This window comes from Ruditapes philippinarum, unplaced genomic scaffold, assembly GCF_026571515.1.
Source record: "Ruditapes philippinarum isolate M1 unplaced genomic scaffold, ASM2657151v2 ctg10851_1_1_1_1, whole genome shotgun sequence".
NCBI lineage: Eukaryota > Metazoa > Mollusca > Bivalvia > Venerida > Veneridae > Ruditapes > Ruditapes philippinarum.
In genome coordinates, this window is record NW_026854503.1 from 269 (window position 1) to 18,617 (window position 18,349).

Genomic DNA, 18,349 nt, shown 5'->3' on the forward strand with positions numbered 1-18,349 from the left:
CCCGGCGGCGGATTGGCCACCGCTGCCGTGGCGGTCACGGCGACAAGTATACATGACTACTTTTTACTTTCTCGCAAACGGACAATGCTTTATAAATCAAATTGGTGTTTCGTATTCTATATAGTTACGAAGCCTTTCATCCGAAATTCACGGGATGAGCAGGTGTTTTATTAAACTTTACCTTCCCTTAGTTATTTAATTGGTTTCTCCTTTTGTCTGTCCGTATTCTATTTGGTTTCCATGCGATGTCATTGCTATAAAATATTTGGGGGTAGGGGCTGCGTTTTGTGACATATTCTCTCTCTTGTGGATCTTCATTGTCATTATCAAATTTACACAATATTTTTAAAAGTTCTATCGTTATTAAATGTCAAAAATATGAACTGAAATATCCCGTTCCTTTAAAGTAATTGTAATTAGGTAAATACTGATATATTGTAGCAGTTATTTATTTCTTTTTGATTGCTTAGAATGTTTCACTGCCTTTTTGTAAAAGATACGTTTATAAATGAATCGTTTGCGACAAGACATTGATGAAATAATAAAATGTACATTGACCGTGCCTGTTCAAAATTATCCAATGAGAGCATTTACAATAATATGTAATGATACAAGAACAATTATAATGCTAAGTACGAGGTGTTAGGGTTACATTATTCAAAATAACACGCATGGCACAATGATATGGTGGCCGATTCACAATTCATGTCGTATTTTCGCCTTTCATCACAAAATCAGAAAATTTTGTCATCGCATCGTGCTTTTGAGTCGTCACATTTTTGATGCGACAAAAGAAGGATGATAACAAGTAACATTTGATATTTTAACTGCTTAATTTCATGTCTCGTCTCTTTCTGCGGCGAAAATACAAAAAAAATATGAAAAGACAAAAATGCAAGAAGTCATTCCTTGATTCAAATTGTTGCTTTTTACTACGTTGCATCGTTACACATTTTCCCTTTTTGCATTGTCGCAGTTTCGGGTGCTCGTTGTACAAGCACATGTACACTCTAATAGCAACAGAAATGTTAAAATGTGATGAGGTATAAACGAAAAAAAACTGCGTCTAGTGAAACATGACCTCGTGAAATCTGCAAATGTAGTCTTACGTATATTTGATAACTGTAAACAAATTATGTTGATGTTTTAGACCCATTACGTGCGGCAGAGTAGCTTTAGGAATCAATTTTTGAATAAAAAATAAGGCTGTGTTTTAAAAGTTCATATTGATTTATTTGATACAAATAGAGTAAAAATATTTATTTGCAGTTTGTGTTTTCGTATAAGTATTCACATAAACACAGGGAACGTAATTCCAAGAGCGACATATGACACTAGAGGAACAAAACCAAGATTGTGATAAACTTTGCATTGAATTTTGTCACAACTGACATTGAATTCGTCTTATTTGCGCTATTGTTTGTCTCTGAAAGTAACCCCAACATCCCTGTATTCAAAATACTAGTAAAACATGAAACATTGAATAAGCACGTGCGCATTGTGCATGATGATCAAAAATTTTCATGCTGGCGACCAATAATAAAAAAAAACGATTTTCAATTTTGTAAAGTTGCAATATGTTATATTAATTGATATTAGTACATTCATTTGACGTTATCATGTTTTTTTCCAAGGTACCTTTTTCATAATAATGCAAAAAATGCTTATAAAGGTAAACAATACGACACCTATAACAGATTGCTCTGGGATCAATTTAAACACAAGGAGCGTGGCTATGATTCATCAATTCATCATGTTTTTAGATCCATTTCACAACAGTTTATCACAGATTGATTGTATCACAGATCACAAATTGATTGATTTTTCAGACGATGGGTTCAACGTATCACAATGGGTAAAAAGATTGTATCTCATCCGGATGACGCGAGCTTAAAATCGCGTAATTCAAAGAAAGAAGCGTGTTTTAGTGTAAGAACATTTGTTATTATCTTTTATATGGACATGGTAGATATAGATAGCAATTTGTAACGACTGATTTACCATTTCTTACGAAAAATATTCCTTTTTACAAATGTCTATTTAACACCAATTTCCGTTTAATATTCTCGAAATAAAATTTTATCATTAGGATCACACATACCAATACACGCACGCATTTACACACCTATACGTAAGCACACAACTCAATCGAAAACAAAATAAAACATGTCAAACCGATCTTGGCGCAGGCAAAATCGCGTTTTTTTAGCCCGCAAGATCCTAGTAGGACACGGTTTGTTATGTATCCACTGTGAAGTATTGAAATAATTGAATACGACGTTAATTTCATTTTATATAGTACTGCAGTCTTTATGATGAATGCATATGTCGTGTTTGTTTTCCGTTGATGAGTTATAATGGATATTTTATTTTCATGTGACCAATAAATGATCGATTATTTACTTTTTTCCTTAAAACTTATTATTATTTTGCAAAAAAAGGCATGAAGGAGTGTTAGTAAAAATGGCAAAATGCGGGATGAATCAATCCTCAATTAATTCGTTAGACCTTTAACGAGATTGTCTTGTTGTTGAATTGTCTTGATTTGAATTTAAACAGATTCAAACTTGTAACTATTGAACCTTTGTTATGAAAAAGCTATCATGATATATATATATAGTTACATGTAATTACAAATATATTCAAGATAAATATGTGCGGCATCATAATATTAAGCAATGACTCAAGGAAGAAATAAGCCAACTTACAAACTTATTAATTTGATAAACAAAAGTAGTTAAGCAATGCATTTTTCATTTGGTTCTTGGTTTTAAAATTACCAAAACATTTTTATTTACTAATTTAACAAAAACCCGCATTTGTAAACATATATCTTGTCTGCATCACCACCAACAATAAGTCTACATCTTTCTCTGTCGAAACACAAAGAACGCAGAACTACAATATTTAATGGCATGATATCTACAGTCCGATGATTTTTATCATTATAATCCAGCTGATGAAGATTGTTTTTTGCATCTAATACAAGAACAATACCTTCACCAGCAAAACATACATCATGTATGTCTAATTGTTCGCTGAATATATGATTTCCTTTGGCATCTATTGTAGTTAGTATTTTATTTGTACCAAAGTAGATTCGCTCACCATTGTCACTTATACCAATTGAAGGTATGTAGAATATATCCAGATTCTCACGATAATGATAGATACTTTGCTTTTGTTTAAAGTATTTGTCATATTTGTAAATTGTGTCTCCACTGGTAACATAAAGTGTGTCACCGTGACAAACTAGATCGTAACATTCATGATCTAGCTCCACTAAATGTCTTAGGTTTATATTACCTGACACATTCACGTACTGTATGGTATTGCCTCTTAAACCAGCAACAGCTGTATCGTGGCATATATAACATACAGAATAGGGATTTCCAGGTACATCACAGTGACTAGTTACCTTGTACGAACAGTCCAATTTCGTCAGTCTTTTATTCCTGATATCAACAAAGAGAACTTCATCATTAGGAAGCATGCACATACTAGTGATATAACACACATCTTGATAATGGTTGTCTCCATTTCTCAAAGACTTCTCTATCCTAACGTTATACGTTCCTTTTAGACTTTTGATGTTGAGACGACGTTTCTGTTCAACGTAAGACCTTTCAGATATAACTTCTTTTATTCCAAGACATGTGCTGTATAAATAGAAAAACAATGATCTTTTGACACAATGTCCATTTATGATTATGAATACAAAAATATTTCACAAACAAGAATATCGACAAATACTAACTATACAATTATTATACAATCATCTAGCGTAGTGCAGAAAGTTCTATAGACTTTTACACTAGTTTTAATGACATGGCTTCAATTATAGACATTTAATAACATGACACACATTGCAATATGACGTCTGTGTATATATGTTGTGTATATATGGTGTATATGTAAACAGGTTTTTCATTGTAATTATGTACTACAGCTGAGACCAACTTGGACGATTGGAAAACCGAATGTGTAAGCCACCATAAATAAAGTCGTTACTTACTTACTAACAGCAACCGATTAATTTCAAATTAAATTAACTATCAGCAATAACTATTAATACTATATGTACTTAAAGGGCGTGTACGTTAAGATTTGAACAAAGACAATGGAGTATTCAGAAACGATACTTAATCTCAATCACGACTTAAACTCAGGAAAGGTCACCTCAAGTAACGCTGGAGAAGTCTTACGGTAAGTAACTCCCAATATGCAAAGTGACATTCATTTTGTTTACTTAACCTTACCTCTCATTTCTTTCAATCATCTAACGATATTTTTAAAGGCCTATTATGCTTACGAAATAATATCATTTTATTTCTCAAAATTTGCAAAGGATATAATCATATTGCATTATCATTTTGTATGGAAGTCAAAATACTACAGTGTTTACATTTTTCTACTGTCATAAGACATTACTATACTTAAGTGCATTTTTAAATATTATTACATTTTTTGATTATTTTTCTAAAAAAATAAAATAGAAAGAGGCATAACATGCCTTTCACAAGACTGTTTTATTTGAGTCTTTGTCATAAATTGTTATTTGCTAATACGAGTATAGAATCTTACTATTTTTAATTTCTTTTATCAAATTTTGTACAAAATCCCCACCAAAAAACAACAACAACAAACAAACAAAACAACCCTGTATGATTGCGATGCTTGAATGCCTGTAAAACATTATACAGCTGTTATGAAAGTTACAAACTGGATCTTATGACAGAATAGCCAAAACAATGTTGAAAATGACAGAATAGCAAAACAATGTAAATCATTTAAAAATGTCATTGACAAAAAAATTTGATGCTACTTTCAGAATATAGTTTCAGCTATTGAAATACTAACATTATACTCGTTTAGTAAAATGTATTTTTACATAAATCATGTTAAACAAATGTTCAAGATATTGTTTTGCTATGTGGATTTTGATTTTTTTAATTGAAATACACAGACGTCATCAACGTTAACTTTATGCCGTGCTTATTTTTGACGCTTTGAAGATTTTTTTCTGTTATGTTTCCTTTGAAATATTGATAATATGGATTGGGAATTCTATGTCAATCCCAAAATTCAAACAGTGTGATATAACTTGAATTTAAAATTTCATAAACAAAACAATAAATACTTATAACTAAATGGCATTTGTTTATACCATAAATAATTACATAGGCCTATATTTAGACGCATACGACAAATCATCCGGGATCATCGACAGTCATATTGACAAACAGCTATTTCATGTATAAAAGGAAATTCAAGAAATTTCCAACTTGAAATCATATAAATTCATTTATCTCGCATAAGTACTGGTATCCTGCGAGCTGAATACACTCTTAATAGTTCATTCTACTTGTATCATTCCAGGTATATAATGCGCAAACTCCTTTGAAAATCAAAATGTCTGATAAAATTCAACTTCTGACATACAATGTATATTAAATGGGATCATCTCTGTCACTAAGTATCTGTTTTTGAACATTAACTTTCTTTAAAAATACTGTCTGTTCGCGTATATGATGCACTTAAATGTATATGGGACGAACTTAATTAAAAATCAATACTCAAAAGTAAGTGGTATTCAGTATCATTTTATTGAGGACACCTCAAGGTAGCCCCTCTTAATCTTACAGATTCTCAAATTTACTGAGTTTACTCGACACTTGCTTTATAACCTGAACACAATTTTACTGAAAGGTTGAGGACAGTCTTGACCGTTAGGCAATTATATGGGATTTACTCAATAAGTGTGAGTGTAAGTATCGGTTCTGAATAACAATAGAAGGAAATATTCGCCAAATATCTAATATGCCTTGTGACATTAAAAACTGAAGTTTTCTAAATGATTTAAATTACTATTCGAATATCAATGTTGTTTTCTGATTAAGTTATTTATATCTAGTTATTATAATAGATGGCTCATTGCCGCCGTTTAACGCATCGATGCGTAAATCGAGCGTTAGTATCGCGCGTAAATCGGTTCATAATTATAATGTATCCGTCATTACTGGAAAAAATAAATGCAATCTGTTCCATATTAAGAATGCACATATAGCCAAGTTTATTAAACATTAAGAATGCAAACAATTTTTTAAATGTACATTTGAAAACATGTACCCGAGATTAACAGACGACAATGTGATAGTGCGATGGCGACAGTGCGATAACGCAATGACTACAGTACTATAATGCGACAATGTGATAATGCGATGGTGACAGTGCGATAACGCGATGACGACAGTACGCTAATGCGACAATGCCATAGTGCAATGGCGACAAAGTGATAGTACGATGACGACAATAAGATAGTGCGATAGTACTTTTGCGTTGTCGCCGTCGCGCTATCGCATTGTCGTCATCGCACTTTCGTATTGTAGTCGTCGCACTAACGCACGGTCGCATTGTAACCAACAGGAATATATATTGTGTTTTACATGTAAAACTAAAAAAGTTCAAAGATTCCAGATGAAAATGGTATTATGTTGACTTTTAAAAGAAACAAAAATATTCAATTGGTCAGTAGAACACAGATAATATTCATTTTTTCCCAATAAATACAGGATTTATATTTGTTGAGTGGTAGGAAATTAAATATTTTATGGTTTGCGGTATTGTTTTCTATATTTATCTCTTTTTGACATTACAATTTGAAATACTTGCACTTAAATTTTGTATATTGGCTGAATATAATGCAAAAAGTTGTCCGGCAAGATACAAGTGAAAATATGGAAAATATGTTTCATTGCAATGAAGAATAAATTGTTATAGTGAAAATACAGAACTTGAAAATATGCATTTTATTTCTAATAAATAATTTTCTCTATTAATCCAAATATAGTTCATTAATAAATCTAAATGGCGAAAATTGTTCATTTTGAAAAAAGAATGTACTGCTAAACTCAATAAAGTAATTTCTATTAGCTTTTTACTTGGTCATCAGTGGTTTTATTAATTTTTTATATTTACTTACATTGTTAAAAAATAAGAAATTTACGTCTTAATTTATAACATAATTTATTCTATATATCTAACATAACGGATAAGCAATTTTCACTATAACATTAACTTTACAGCAGATCCTACTAGGTTTAACCTGATCAGCATAACATAATGTTTTCTCTAAATATCTTTTATAAGTGGTCAGCAATTTTAACAATGTTAGTTATATGATAAATTCTATATATTTCAAAACAATAAAACCGCTGATGACCAATCACAATTTAATAGGTATTACTAAAGTGATTTTAGCAGTGTTTAATAGAGACCTGTACTTACAAATTAGTTTATTAAGGAACTATCTGTGTGTTTGTCGAGAAAACTTATGTACTACTGACTAGTTGAATTTAAGGAATATTTTCATTATGTATTTTAAAAGACTTTTCAAAGTTGCATAATCATCATCATTTTCCATTACAAAATTATAGTTTATACATATTTTAAGTCTGTTTATATAAATAATGTACGATTATCTTCATATGTTTGTATCTTTTAAATGTCAAGATAACCTCATTTTCATCTGAACTTTTATTAATTTATAGCTTCCTTTTCAGTATACAAAAAGAAAAAGAAACAACTAAAAATAATGTTCCCATATTCTATCATGTTAACACTATATAATCAAGAGGGCGACAATGCGATAGTGCGATGATGACAATACGACACTGCGATGACGACTATGCCATAACGCGATGACGACAGTACGAAAATGAGACGGTGCGATAACGTGATGACAACAGTGCGATAACGCGATGGCGACAGAACGATACCGCGACAACGCGATAGTGCTATCAATATCGTATTGTCGCCATTGCATTGAGGCATTGTCGTACTGTCGTCATCGTGTTATCGCACTGTCGTCATCGCACTGTCGTATTGTCGTCATTGCACTATCGCACTTTCGCATTGTCGCCATTTGTATTATAAGTAAAACAATTACAATGTAAAAAATAATGCTGTAAGGTACCAATTTGATTGACGCTATACAATGTACAAAGACTTTTATCATTATTAGAAGTACCGTCGTATCATTTTCTCCTGGAAGTTTATGATTTGCTGTAAAGAAATATAAACAGATTGCTCTAAAATTTTGAAAAAGTCTTCCTCACTTGAATGTTGAAGCTGCAATTACCAAAACTGTTTGAATTGGTCCATTAGTATTAATAAATTAATTTTATGTATAGGTTTAAGTTTATGTATATGCACGTGATTTATTTGGATCTGGATTTGCCAAAAATCAGGGCGACGAACACAATGCAGAAGTAGTCAATTAAAACTCATGATTAGGAAAACTGGTCATGTATTTGTAAAGTTGAAACTGCATTTTATTTTATTTCTATTTTTTCTTAGTGAAACGATTCCTAAATGAGATCATCCTAGTTTTTATTATTATAATAGATCATAAATACTGTCCGATTTACGAGATTTGGTTATTTTACGTAGATATTCATTATGAAATTTTTCATATATATATATAAATTTTATATATATAAATGTATATATATAAATTTTCAACTCCAAATATTTCCTATCCATTTGTCAAAATTAGTAAGGTAAACAATGTGTTCAAATAGTTTAATTGTAAGATCTATTGATAGATAGTAAATACATTGCTTTTAATTCTTGTTTCTAGCTTTGAGGAACGAACCATTGCAAGAGAATGTCATGGTAAGAATTGGATATCTCAATATTTTCATCTCTTAAATAAAACCTAAAATCCCTGGTTTACCAAGCATCAAAAATAAGTATTTGAATTTTGTTTAAGTTAACCTTTAGATGGCAATTATAACAGTAGTCATTAAAATGGTTCATGCAAATTTGGAGATCGTCAGCAATGTTTGATAACAGAATAGTGTCGTTTGCATAAAGAATAACAAGAATGGTAAGCATTAAAGCATTGTAAAGTAAGATCGTCGTGATCAAAAAGTTCCACTGTTCTGTGAAACAGTTTGGAGGTCATTTAAGTACATAGAAAAAAGGACTGGAGACAAATTTACACCCTGTCTAACCCCTATTTCGGTAATGAACGACGCCGATACAGCTCAATTATGTAAAATAAACGAATAAATGAAATCTTTACCATTTATAGAATTTTCGAGCAATTTATACCCACCCTCCATACTTTATCACAAGCTTGAGAGAAATGTACAAAATCACAGGAAAGTTTCTTTAACATACTTTTTAAGCATGTCAGAAAGAGCTGGAGTATAGTGTAAATAAGTGATCAGTACAAGGAAAACAGCTAAACCTTGATTTTCATGTAGAATATGAATATAATTATGCGCATGTATATAATAATTCACTACTCGACAGTGTAATACACGCTGAAGTGTGGTCATAGAGGCACTCAGTAATCGACATCGCTAAAAAAGCGCTTTATTTACGTGAATTAAATTATTGGGTGTTTAACTAATAAGACCGTTACTTATGGTAAAAATTGATTATCGTCGATTGCCCTAAATCCGTCCCTGTCCTAACCAAGAGACAACATCCCTTACTTTATTTTTCAGAAGGTCTAAATGTCCTATTAGGCGGCGTTATATTCCGATCACAATAATCTGAAGCTTTACGGAAAAAGTCGAGCAATTTTCATTGATTAAAAAAAATATTCATACGCGTAAATTGTGATTGTGACTTTATTGACAATTTGATAAGTCAAAGTTTCTTTAAAACTTTGAATGCGTTTTAATTCGTTAAATACTTGTAGCAAAATAAAAACATTCCTTTCTGTTACATCGCTAGTTTTAATACTTTGTATTGCAAGGTTTGTTACAGATATTGAATGTCAGCATTGTATTTCCTGATCTGCTATGAAAAAATACAAATATTATGTACGAAAAATGTTTGCGCCCTTTCTTACATAATATATATTTCTGGGTTTATTCATATTTTTTTTCACTTTTATATTGTATCCATTTCCTTTATTATCGTATGTACTTTTATTGGGGAAAACAAGTTCCACGCTCAATTTCGATTAATTCCTGTCATTGATTCATTTTTAAAGCGCGCAGAAATCGGGGTTGTATATGCAAAAAAAATGCCGTGTAGGTATGACAGCTATTAATAACGAATGTATAAACACAATCTTTGTACCTATAATACTGTAAGTTTCGTGTTTATATAGAAACATATGTTTAAATTGTCAGCACCCTTCCCTGCTATCATTTGCAAGTTTGTTAAACTGATTGACAGACATATGCGTTGATATTTTGACTGTCTGTTTCTTAGAAATGGCGACAACCAAGATAAACGGCGATATATAAACGTAGATAATAACGACGTTTATACTTGGTTGCTGCCCGCTATTTGGCGATAAAAGACACCATTGTTTTGCGGTCCTGATGACATTTTAGACATCATAAGTCCATTATCGCACAATCGAGCAGCAACCTTGTATTGGCCTCTAAGAAATCCGTTGAACAAAAATGACATTCGAAATAGTCAATATGTTAAGGGAATTGTTGTTACTTTAATAAGCTGTATGAGTTATCAGCTCTGTTATAGAAGGGCTAATTTTTATTACTGATAAGATATTAAAATTCAATACTGATGAGCATGCAATAATAGTTTGCATATTTACAAAATAGGATGACTATGGTCAGGTTCAAGAAAATAGTATGTATAACAAAAGGTTTATACCAGCAATTACAAGTTAAAAAAGAAACGCAAAAATGAAACGCAATGTCTATATTAAAATTCATTATTACACAAACCGCGGCTAATAAGTGTAAAACTATTCAATTATTGACTAATGTGCCATTGAATATGATTTGATATTCACCAGCAGAAAGTCATACTGACCTCGGCTATCACCTCTTTAACTTTAAGTTCTTGCGTTGAAGCGCGGGAAAAAAGACACACATGTTAGTCGTGCAACATCTACGCAAACGCTGCGCATACAAAGTAATTCGAGTTTATACTCATCATTGCTGTTTTACCTTTAATGAATCATATAATAGTAAAGTAGTGATATTTTAATCGAGAAATATGCTCTAAAGAACAAAACGCAACAATTACTTTTTAAAAGCACGCGTAGATATATGGTCATTGAATATAAGTCTCAATCTATTTTTAGACAGGAAATATCCAATTCAGCAAATGAATATGATACTACACCAAGTGAATATGATTTTATAGAAAGTTATGTTGACTTCTGTTTGGACCAATCAGATAGCAGCTATATTTAGATCATATAATAAAGCCATTTAATAAAAACATTTTTACACTTTGACGTGACGTCATTTGCGCTGTATATAAACATAGCTTATTTTAAAGCTCGCTAATGTAAGCGTTACACTATTGGCGCGTAAATGAAAAATGGCTTCTTTAAAAAGTTAACGTTCTTATTTTATGTATGTGACAAATAAAATATTATAATCGTGTAGATTCAGTACTAATTTAATTGGACTCGTTGAATAAAGTAATATCATGCTCGCCAGAGGCTCGCATAATATGATTTTATTCAACTCTTTCAATAAGTTTAATATTAATACTACAGTTATTCAATATCCTCTTTTTATGAGAAATAAATTGTACATTCATAAAATAAAAACATATTTTAAACAATAATAATGATTATCATATTCACATAAAAGATGATACTACGAATTAAGATAAAAGATTCCGATTCAAATTTTATTATATTATTCTTAATTCATATAAGAAAATTTTCACATTATAAACGAACTGGCGGATACTCTCTTCAATAAGTATTACTCTGTTAACTGTCAAAACCGCATCACCTGCTGGATAAAAAATCCTCCAGTGTTTCGAAACCATTTAGTCACTCACTGTACCTGTATCTTATTGTAGACCAAATGTGATTTCGGTCAATCGCTGTAACAAGAAGACTTATAATTCCGTCGACACTCAAATGCTTATCAAGGGAAATATATTACATGATGTTTTATTCGTCTTACTATCCAAATAAATTAAAATTGTTTCAGATTGGTAAAATTAGGGATAAAAGTATCGGGTCAATAAAAGTATCAGATGATTAAATGATTCTAATTTGTTTACAAATTTTTAAGTGAAATCAAACCTTAATGTTTCTGACTGATGAGTTGCCAGTCATTGTCGAACGCTTTCAAATAAATTGAGGAATAAAAGTGTCGGGTCAATAAAAGTTGTTTTGTCGTATGAAAGGGATTCAACGATTGCTCACGTTTTTGTTGTCATTAATCATAGTTTACCAACAATTGGATTTTAGAGAAGTCTCAATTATAAATCTATTTCAGAGATGCACAGATCCTTTATGGCAGGTGGAAATATTTCAATAAAAGATATCGAATGATTATTTTTAGTCAAACTTTACTTTTTTCTATTTTTTTCTCAAGTAATTTAAGAGAAATCAAACTTAAATGTGTCTGATAGATAAGTTAACATTCATTGTTGCACGCTTTTAAAATTCGTTTGTTTAATATGATACCTGTTGTACCATATTAACCACTATAAATAACTGATTGTAAGAAATGTATAATTACCTATGTGTTGATTCCCTGCATGCTGTACATAAAAATGTGTCATGGTCAGGACAATAGAGAGTACATTGTGTATTTTGATGCTCGGCACATGTCATTGTTCTGGTAAAGTCAGTAAAGTCTGAAAACAGTAGATTTACGTTTTCAAATATCCGTACATGTATTTGAGTTTACAAAATAAAAAATATCAACGAATTAAGTTTATTTTATAATCCTAAGATATCTTAACGACATGAGCAAAATATTTATTTATTACTTTTGATTTAATCAGACAATTAATACTTTTAATATGCACTAATTACAAATCTAACGACTGGAGCAGAAAACACTGTAAAATATAAAATATATCATATATCTTAATTGTTCATATTAAACTTACGCAGATGATGTTTTGCTTTCTCTATGCTATTTGATGAGCAATTGGCAATTATGTCATGCGATTCAATGTCATATTTCACATGCAGCCATCGTCTAAGGTCAAACAGTTTTTGTTGAAATTCGTTTCTGATGATAGACTTTAGAAAATCTTCCATGGCCTTCGAATTGGGGCAGTTGATTTGTATGTCTATTGACGATTGGTCAGTGGTAGAAATATCAACGATCCTGCATTCCTTCATGGCCTGTATGAAATTTACGAGGTGATAGACTGGTGTATCAGTTGATTTTTCATCCAAAGGCGAACTAGTCATATCATCTCTATCTTTAATATAATCTCTCATTACTTCATAAACTCGTTGATTCCCTTCAGCACTTTTTTCACAATTTTTAGCAATAACATTTATCTGTAGATCAAGCAAGAAGTGCTCTGAAAAAAAACATAACATAAAGAATTAATGCACGCTTTAACATGGATCAAAATATGCAGATATAATGCAGGCACAAATTCTGTAGTATCGCTATTCTTCAATAAGTCACATTTGCGTTTCGTTAATTTTTCCACATAACTGTAACACAGGTGTCGTCATGACTTGCCGTTTATATCCGTTATACATGGCGCCCTGAGTCATGCATATTAAAAAAGTGCATGCTTGCGTAATTGTATCTGTAAAAGCATGTTTCCGTCTTCGTTAATATACCCCTACGTGCGCAGTTTTTATGCAAGAACAACAAGTAAATTGTTCTTTGACTATGAATTTTTGATATATTTCAAATATAGCTAGTTCAACTCGTTTTAGTTACATTCTCGTGTTAGTCCTCAAACAAAGGAATATATCAAATAACCTTATGTTCTTAATCTGTTTTCCTTTTGTCTTCTTTTCAATGTTAACAAATCTTTAATTCTTACCAAATAAGAGCGGTGAAGTCAAAGGTTTTTAAGTATTTATTTTTCATTAAGTACCTTTAAGATTCTTTTGTTTTCCCGCAGATCTAAGATTTAGCATAAGCTGAAGCTCATTTTCTTTATCTGTAAATAAAAACAATAATGGAAATTTATGTTTATAATATTCAATAATGTTAAACAGAGTATATGCATATCCTATTTTTAATTAATTCGGCATGTATATAAATGGAAAGAATACATCTTTAGGCCAGATATTTTGCAAGATAATTTCGACATCCCAACCTCTATGGGTTTTAACTTTAAAACAAGAACAACAACACTGTTTCTGTTTATAGTTACAAGCCACTTAAAGACAAAGTCTGCAAACTCGGGAATGTTTTCTATTAATTAAAATTACGATAATTATTTCTTGATTATTCTTTTACAAGCAACATTATTTTTTTTTAAATTTGATGTTCTTTTCATTGTTTATTTTTATAGAAATAAAGACGTTTTGTAAGGAAAATATTTCTTGCATGACCTCATTCATATAAATTTATTATAGTGTGAAATCCTCAAACACCTATTTCCTGATAAATGTCTATTCAAACAACATTTTCATTTCAAAATCTGATTCTCTTTGTAGCTTCTTTTTTTAATTCTTCTTTCTCTTTGTAGGTATTTATACATTTTGTACGAGTATATCAGTATAACATATGTTTAAAACCTTTTGTCAATTATGCATAATGTTACTCTTTTGTCGAATCCAACCGTTCTATCATTAAAAAGAACCAATTTATGAATTCGTTGAATTTAAAGGAAAAATTGTCATTCTTTTCAAACGTACACAGGATTTTTGAACTACGCATGTTTCTCGAAAGCACGTACTTTTAGATTCGAAACATGGTCTAATGACCTGGAAGACTTTTTGCATAAGGATAAACTCTTATTTGTTCAAATTAATAGTCAAGGACAAACCTTTTATTTGTTGCTCTATAAGTTGAAGTTTCAGTTCACGCTGAAGAAAAAAGGTTAAAATGTTGCATTATATATATATTTCGAACCATGCACTAATCGTGTATCAACATGTCGTAGAAAGAACAAAATTGTAATTATATTTAATGTGGAAATATTCATTCTCTTAGGCCTAATATGATACTTACGCAACACTGATAATGTTCGGATACCACCTAGTCTAAAAACTTCCTTTGGTTACCTTAGATAGAAGTAAGAAGATAAGAACAGTTAATGACCACAAAGTACATTTACAGCATAACACTTTTTTGTCATTAAAAAATTATGTTTTCCAATACTCACGAATGTATTGTACGCATAAGTGTTTCTTTAAGCTACAAAATATCTAAACGAGGCTTTATATTCAAGCGTGCATGATTTTTAACAGAGAGACATGTAAAAATGACAGGTTAAATGCACAAATTTTAACATGACTTTCTCGGTAATCATACGTATACAATAAACAGAGTAGCAACTTAAGAATCGCAGTATTTTTCAAAGACATTTGAAACAATTATAAATTTCATGAGACTTAAAAATCAATATTCCCTTACCTATAAAAGGCCGTACGCGGTAAAATCATGTTACAACAAAATTCAAATGCATTACCTATAAATATAAAACTTGCCTGTTTTTCTGCTGTCTTGTATTTCTCTTCTAATCTAAACATGCCATGCTCTCTCAATTCTCTCACGTCACGTTCAAGGTTCATCTCAATTTGATTTTGTTGCACCTGTAAAAGAAATTATGATAGGACTCCGGTCCGTAAACTCATTTGAACAATTTTCATGTCAATACAAAAATAATTGAAAACACATTTGGCACATTGTTTTATAAGAATGGAAGGGATCCTCCCCCACTTGAAAGCAAAGGAAGTAATACATGGATAGGTATAAATGAACTTAAGATTTATCTAGTTTAAATTTATTGCCGCTGCAGTATCTACATGGCTTTGGAATATAGCGATTCACCTCTGTGTCTGCGCGTGCGCGTGTGTGTGCGTGTGTATGCGTGCGTGTGTGTGCGTGTGTGTTACCAACGACCCCGCCAAAGGGAATTTTACATAAAACACAAAATTGTGCTATTTCAAATTGTGTCTTTTATATAAAATTCCCTTTGGCGGGGACGTTGGTAATTATGTTACAAAAATTCTTGTTCAAACATTACACATTGTTTTATTATTGTGAACATTTTTGCCATAATAATTTCAAATTCCCTTGATATATAAAGAAGTTCTGGACCGGACACAAAATATACCCTGTAAGAGACTATGTTAATATTTGACCTCCAACTGTGACATTGACCTTGGGGTATGCGTAGGCGACTGGTTTTAGCGCATGACACATTGTCTCATTATTGTTATCATTTGTGCCAAAAGCTTTCAAAATCCCTTCATTGATAAGAAATAAATTGACAGAGCACGACATATACCCTCGAAAATACAACGTTGGCCTTTAATCTACAAGTGTGACATTGACCTTGGAGGAAGGGTGCATGACACATTGTCTTATCATAACAAACAATTGTGACAAGTAATTTGAAATTCCTTTGATAAATGACATAGTAATGGACTGGACATTAAAATGTGAAGGACGGACTGATGGACGGACGGAGCCTATTTCTATATTCCCCTTTTTTCTTCAAAAGACGCGGACAATTTAACATTTGCGTCTTCCCTTGCCCAAGGAGACGGCGACCTGCTTTTTTGTCTTTTGATGTACAGCCATAAAATTTGACCATGTGCACACTTTGAGATGTTAAATTGAATTTTAATATATTGCATGCAGCTGACCTAAATTATGACAGGTTAAGTTGTTTTTGTCCTTTGATTACAAGTATGAAATTTGGATCATGTGGACAGTTTTAGGTGTAAAATTAAACTTTGATATCAAAACATGCAAACAGAAAAAGTCTTCTGTTCATGCACTATTATCAAGTGGTATATTAATACGGTGACATAGCATTTTTCACACATGCAATCTTGTTGTACAACAAACTGTCGAACTATTTACATGTAATAAGCTTTGTTGATCATTTTTTATCCTGTATTGTTGCAAGCTTTTTAATATCCAAATAATTGTCTGTGTATATGTGTGAAAAGTCAAACAGTAACGAGCTCACGTTTACAAAGTGATTCATTATAATGTTAGAGCAGACAAAGATATTGTACTTACTATTATAGTCAATAATGTATTTACTATTATAGTCAATAATGTAATTACTGAATACAATAAAATGTTTTAACACTTATGCAAAAAGACCTGAACGTACTATTTTATATCATACATTTGTTACAAAATAACAAGTAGCAAGCATACAGAATTTTCTAAAGAATAATATGCAACAAATACGAGTACCAATGTGATTAACATATTCTTAATTTAGAGAGAAATACGCTTTAATCCACACAAATTTTAATAAAAGCGAATAGAATATATCCCAAATCGGCTTATATTGTCTTTATTGTTATAGGTTAATTACCATATCTAGTAAAGGTAATGCGTGTGCAACACCGGGTTTCCCTTTCATGGGTGTATTGCCATGTTTGTCTTCGATTTCTAGTACTACTATATAATTCCAATATGATTATTACCATATCTAGTAAACGTAATGCTCCTTCTACGCCTGGCTCCCCTTTCAAAGGTGTATTACCACGTTTGTCCTTGATTTCTAGTACTTCTTTGAACATTCTGATAAACTTGTTTAGTTCATTTTCAGATAGTTCATAGTTTGGACTGTGAAGAATATCATTCCTCGCTTCCCTTGCCTGTAAAAATAACACTTCAGTATCTAAAGTTTCATTTTAATTTGTTGCTAAAAAACTTCACTTATAAATTAATCAATTTTAAAACAAATTCGAAAAGACTGTTCTAGACTTGCATAATAAATGCAAAATATATACATGTATATACAATGTTCAATTGAAATTACATACAACAATAAGTGATTACTGTGGTGAAGATGTGTACCTTTGCAAAGGCATCTATTTTTCCATCGATGGTAACTCCTCCAAGCATTATTTCTATATCAATGTTGTTTATACACATACTAAGTAAACCGGAACAGTCGACCTCTTTAGCTGATCGCTTGCATTTGTAGCCAGTAGTAGAAACAAAGCATGTAGCAACACTCCACGCATCACTGCTCCATTTTTGGATATCTGTATTTGTGAATAATGGATCTTGAAAACGATGTTTATAAACTATTTGATTATAAACGTTGCCATAAAATCCCCCATTTGGACACATTTGTCTTGACTTCTGTTTCTGAACTTTGGTACATAAACATTGATGTTTTCTTTGTCGTGGGCATTGATCTTGTTTATGTGGGAGAAGACTTTCCTCTGTACAAGTGTTGCAGGAGTGTCCAAGTTTCATTAGATCATTATGTTGTTTGTAAACAACTTTGTCGGAAAAACCCTCTAACCCGATTTTTAAATATTTTAACGCTAGAGCTCCTCTCATCCAATTTCTGTACAATTCTTGTGTTATCTGTTTTCTGTGTATAAGGTCTGTTTCCCCTAAAATAAATTGAAGAAAATTGCACCAATGATTTTCTGGTATCGGTATGAAATCAAGTGCATTGT

At 31.4% G+C, this 18,349-nt stretch overlaps 1 protein-coding gene across 1 annotated transcript in view; it reads right to left on the reverse strand.

Moving 5' to 3' along the window:
• Positions 1-1,245: 1,245 nt before the first annotated feature.
• The window catches only part of LOC132740288 (uncharacterized), a 32,193-nt gene continuing 15,089 nt past the window's right edge, over positions 1,246-18,349 (reverse strand). Inside the window, exons 7-14 of the mRNA XM_060728168.1 lie at positions 17,733-18,283; positions 17,357-17,530; positions 15,392-15,496; positions 14,728-14,767; positions 13,828-13,893; positions 12,868-13,293; positions 12,492-12,609; positions 1,246-3,659 (exon numbers count right to left, since the gene is read on the reverse strand). Of these exons, the coding sequence (XP_060584151.1) occupies positions 2,798-3,659; positions 12,492-12,609; positions 12,868-13,293; positions 13,828-13,893; positions 14,728-14,767; positions 15,392-15,496; positions 17,357-17,530; positions 17,733-18,283 (2,342 nt within the window). The 3' untranslated portion in view covers positions 1,246-2,797. The remainder of the gene's footprint in view (positions 3,660-12,491; positions 12,610-12,867; positions 13,294-13,827; positions 13,894-14,727; positions 14,768-15,391; positions 15,497-17,356; positions 17,531-17,732; positions 18,284-18,349) is intronic.